This window comes from Nymphalis io, chromosome 7 (genome assembly GCF_905147045.1).
Source record: "Nymphalis io chromosome 7, ilAglIoxx1.1, whole genome shotgun sequence".
In the NCBI taxonomy this organism is placed as follows: domain Eukaryota; kingdom Metazoa; phylum Arthropoda; class Insecta; order Lepidoptera; family Nymphalidae; genus Nymphalis; species Nymphalis io.
This window is the reverse complement of record NC_065894.1, coordinates 5,850,673-5,856,063: the sequence shown is the minus strand read 5'-3', so window position 1 is coordinate 5,856,063 and position 5,391 is coordinate 5,850,673. Positions and strand designations below refer to the sequence as shown.

Here is a 5,391-nt window from a genome sequence, read left to right as displayed (position 1 = left end):
AAAGAGAAAAGCTTGAAGTACGCAATTACACATAACGATTGTAATGTGTAATTGTATAACTATTCACTCACACATAGAAACCGCAGATAGAACTAAAGAATATAATAAAAAATGTGCGGTCGGGGGTCCCCCGAATGGAATGAAGTTCTTTGCGATATTTTTTTAACTCAAAACGTGTTTTAAATTTCGTATCATCGTATCTTTATTAATATTATAAACGTGTATATTACTAATATCATAAATATTAGTATAGACATAGATTACGTGCGAAGCCGCGGGCAAAAGCTAGTTAATAGTTAATAAACGTAAATAAATTACCTTTTATATTTCTAAATCTATATATTTTCGTCTGCGTCTTGTATGAAGTTTCATATAAGTTTACAACGTATCATATCATTTATTAAAAGCGATTATAAAAAAGGTTCTACTTGATTTATTTTCAGTCAGGTGAATACGAACATTTTCTTTTCGAATATCTGATAATTTGAATCTGTGACTGTTCTGACTGACTAACCCGTTCGTGACTGTGTCGAGTAAATTGATAATTTGATTTGAAATATATGGATTACCTACAAAACAAGTGTATTATTCATGTATATAACACTTATACAATGTATCCCACGCATTGTTAATTAGCCACGACCAAAATGTATTTATTTTAAGCAACGTTATTATCTGTAAAGTTAAAAAAAGTGTACAGTAGAGTTATTCTGTAAGAAAAATCTCGAAACTTACACCTGCATTACTGACACTATGTTAGTAACTAAGATCTCATTCCGAAAACAGAAATAAATAAACAATATAATTAATTCTCGTATACATAAAAACGAAAAAACTTTAACTTTAAACTTAAGTGGTTGAACAGTGAAACAGTCTATGTACCTATTATGGACTAATTTTAGAGACGGGGCAAATTATTATCATTTAATTCGACCGTACTATCAAACTTATTATTATAAATTGCACTGCTCTTGTATCTTACCGCATGCCTTTGACAATTTAGTTGAACTCATTAATTTATTTAACACTTCCATTTGTAACATATTTGCAATATTCAAATATAAATTGTACACGAATGACATAATTACAGCACTTAGCTACTTAACTAATGTGTTTTCATTTGCGATGATAGTATATATAATATACTGTTCGAAATATTTACCGTTTACATTATACATTGCTTGTGCGTAGTGTAAATTATTCTAATTGTACTGTATATACCTAGTAATACAATCACAAATTTAACATTTACTGAAGTGAATTATATTGTGTTCAATATATTTTAATTAAGAATATAATTCTGAATTTAATTATTCGAGTTTATGATCACACCCTCATTTATTGCTTATGGTGAGACGCACGAATGCACGAGATGAATTATAAACACAAATTAAGCACATAATAAATGTGGTGGTACATTAGCAGTGCTTGTCTGGGCTTTAACGAATTATCGGGAAAGATTTACGTTTCATAACCACTGGGTCATTTCGGCTTAAGATATAAACAGTACAGTAACAGTATCAGCCTGTTAATGTCCCACTGCTGGGCTAAGGCTTCCTCTCCTTTTTGAGAAGAAGGTTTGGAGCTTTTTCCACCACGCTGCTCCAATGCGGGTTGGTAGAATACACATGTGGCAGAATTTCAATGAAATTAGACACATGCAGGTTTCCTCACGATGTTTTCCTTCACAGTCAAGCACGAGATGAATTATAAACACAAATTACAAATAAGGCACATGAAAATTCAGTGGTGCTTGCCCGGGTTTGAACCTACGATCATCGGTTAAGATTCACGCGTTCTAACCACTAGGCCATCTCGGCTTTTTATAGGCTTAAGATATAAGACAATAAATTTCTCATTTTTGACGGCAGATTAACAGTGTAAGGAATAATAACTATAACTAATTGTGCCAATCTCTATAGGCAGTAGTGACCACTCATCATCTAACAGCCAATTTATTCATCTGCCATCCTATTAAAAAATATGTATTTGTACATATTCGTAACGAACAACATTTGAAATAAAACAAATAAAAAAACTGACTTAACATTTCACATGTACATACGTCTGTGTATGAGCTGAATGTTAGCAAGATACCAATTAGTGTGTATATTGAAAATACTATTATTCTACAATGCCGATCCAGCCAATTTACCTATCGTCCAGTCTGAGTCAGATGTTTCAACAGTCATCGCCTCTGGCTGTAGCATAACAAGAGACTGCAACGATACATATACCATACTATAGGTATACTGTATCACATATAATAATGTATACAATTCAAGTTTACACAGCCCGAATGCATCTAAAGCAAATACTAATGTAGAACGGAAATGTTCAAGTATAAATAAATAAAAGCTATGTTTCAGTGGTGCTTGCCTGGGTGAACCCACAAACATCGGTTAAAACTCAGGCATTTTAACCGCCTAGCATCCGAGCTCTAAATATAAACAAATACTTAGTATTTAATACTCGACAATACACGAATGACCTTTAATTATATTAATGCTATCTTGCTGGGATTTTAAATGGAATTTTTACATAATTTCTGATTAATATTTTATAAATTATATTATCTAATCTGATAGTAATGCGTTAAAATTAATTTAAATCATTATATACATCTTTTAATTTTTCAAATCTTTAATCGTTTATCTTTATGGGAAAAACCAATTCAATTCAAACATGCTTACTAAATTATTATTTATTACTTTATTGTATTTTTATTATGATATTTTATTGCGAGAAAAAACATAATATGTAAGTATGTATTATCTTGTCTGTTTATTTACGAGGATCTGTGTCTTAAGGGGCTAAATTTAAACATAAAAGGTGTCGTTAGATTGTTTAAATGAATAGTGTCCAAAAAATGTAATATAAGGTTTTATTAAAAAGAGACAAAATATCATAGAAAATAATTTAACTACTAAACAGATTTATTTATTCGTAAATTTTAATGAATCTAAAATGTAATGTAAATGTAATGTCATTTGTTTATAATCAAAACATTTTTATCCTTTGATTAAAACTGATTATATACAGATAGATAAGATGTATTTTATATAAAAGAATCTGGAAATAAACAAATCGAAAAACTGTTATCCACGATGAAGACTTTGCTGGTTTCGGTTGTACTAGCTGTTGCTATCAGCGCTGTGTATGGAGAAAATAATTACGATGGCGCTTCTGTGTACGATTACCATAGAACAGTTGGTATTCCATTAGCTAGCAAAGTAAAGACCGCTGAAGAATTAGGTTTGAAATACTACCCCAGAATCGTTGGTGGTTCGATCACTGATATCTAGCAAGTTCCCTACCATGTAAATATATATTTAAGGGTACATATAATGCGTTTAAAAATTGAATAATTATAATAGAATATTTCTTATGTAACTTAAAACGACTAAATATTTTAATGATATTTTTTTTTGTATTCAGGCTGGACTCGTTATTACTATCTTATTCGTCCTCACCTCTATGTGCGGCGGTTCGCTGATTTCCAATACTCGCGTTTTGACCGCTGCTCACTGCTACACGGATGGCATTTTGACTGCTCAGTCTATCACTGTCGTCCTCGGTTCCAACACCATCTTCACTGGAGGTCATCGCATTGCCACCACCGATATCGCAGTCCACCCTAACTGGACACCTTCAAACGCCGCTAACGACATTGCTGTTATTTACCTTCCTTCTCCAGTAATAACTAGTAGTACGTATTATAAACAGGGGATTAAAAAAAAAGATAAGCACTACAATTTTATATAGATATAATCTTGTGTGGTTGCAAAATTATGTAAAATCAAGATCTATTTCGAAAGATTTACATCACTTAACTATATACTTAACTTAGTTGAACAAAATATCATTCATTATTCAAAATGTTATTCCTTAATTTTAGCTGGAATCCAGCCCATCGTTCTCCCTAGTGCCGATCAGCTTGGTAACGATTTCAATGGTTTTAACGCTCTTGCATCCGGATATGGTCTAACCAGAGACGGTAAGATATTAATTTCGTTATATTTTTGAAAACGGCTGGCAACGCACATGCACGCCCTCGTATTGTAAGTGTCCATGAGTGGTGGTAGTCACTTTCCATCAGGTGAGCCTTCGTCCCGTTTGCCACTTCTTACATAGTTGTACTATTTTGGTAACACTCTTATAAGTTAATTTACTTTCTTCATTTCGGAGGTGTTACCTTCCCTTAAACTAATTATCTATTTGGGTCAAATCTTCCAACTGAATTCTAAGACAGTTCTACCCAAACAAATTTTTTTTCATCTATTTGATATATCATTTCACAATAATTTATCACACAGGTGGCTCAATTCCAACGAGCCAAAGACTTAGCTCCGTGAACCTCAGCGTCATAACCAATGCTCAATGCGCTGCTGTATACGGCACCGACTTCGTCCATGCCTCAAATATCTGCACCAGCGGTGAAGGCGGCAGAGGAACTTGCCAAGGTGACTCTGGTGGACCTTTAGCCGTTAACATCGCTGGCAGACAGGTCTTGGTAAGTACAAATATATATATATAATTCATAATATTTAACAATAAACGGCTTTACCTATAAATATTGTGATGGGATGATTATTAATAATGCTCTCTTTCATACAAATGTCAAATCAAATATGTAAGAAAGAGAAAAATAAGTATTTAGCTAACACTAAAAAACGTATATAACTAAGGCCGAAAGTTTTACGTTTATTTTATTTTATACAAGCTTAAATCTATATATTAATTATAATAAAATATAATTTAAAATGCGAATATGTTTTATCTTATTTAGATCGGAGTGACATCATATGGAGCCAGAGCTGGTTGTGAGGCCGGTTTCCCTGCAGCTTTCGCAAGAGTTACTTCATACGTATCTTGGATCAATAGCCAATAAATAATAGTCTCACTTAATATAAACCAGCTTGTTTTTCTAAAATTCAACATCTCTATATACCAGTGATGACACTTATGATGTCCGTTTGGTCGATTTCGGATATAGCACCCGTTATCAAGAAAGATCAGTTGGCTATTCCTGGCATGGGAGTTATTATATTGCACAAGTGTGTACATAAACACAGGTGTATTCACTATTCCCTCACTCTCAATCTGATGAAACAGTAAGTCTATCAGTAATCAGTAAGCATGACCAGGAGTTCATATATCATGCCAACTGTACGTGATTTCTAAAGCACGGGAGAATAATGCCAATTATTTATAGAGTAAACAGAATTTTGAACCCAGAGCCTCGGGATCGGTGGCACTGCGAACGATACTATCAGTCTGATAATAAAATTGTGAACCCAGCTGTTCTTGATATCTTAACCTTTAACAATTTGACTCACCAGACATCTCTATTTGTACCATATTTGTATAATTTACCTACAAATTATACAC

At 32.9% G+C, this 5,391-nt stretch overlaps 1 protein-coding gene across 1 annotated transcript; it reads left to right on the top strand.

The window, feature by feature from the left end:
* Positions 1 to 3,107: 3,107 nt before the first annotated feature.
* Positions 3,108 to 4,891, top strand: LOC126769698 (brachyurin-like). Its single transcript, XM_050488613.1, is given in 5 exon segments — positions 3,108 to 3,320; positions 3,439 to 3,709; positions 3,899 to 3,997; positions 4,317 to 4,513; positions 4,790 to 4,891. Coding segments are annotated over 5 exon segments (882 nt in total).
* Positions 4,892 to 5,391: the final 500 nt, after the last annotated feature.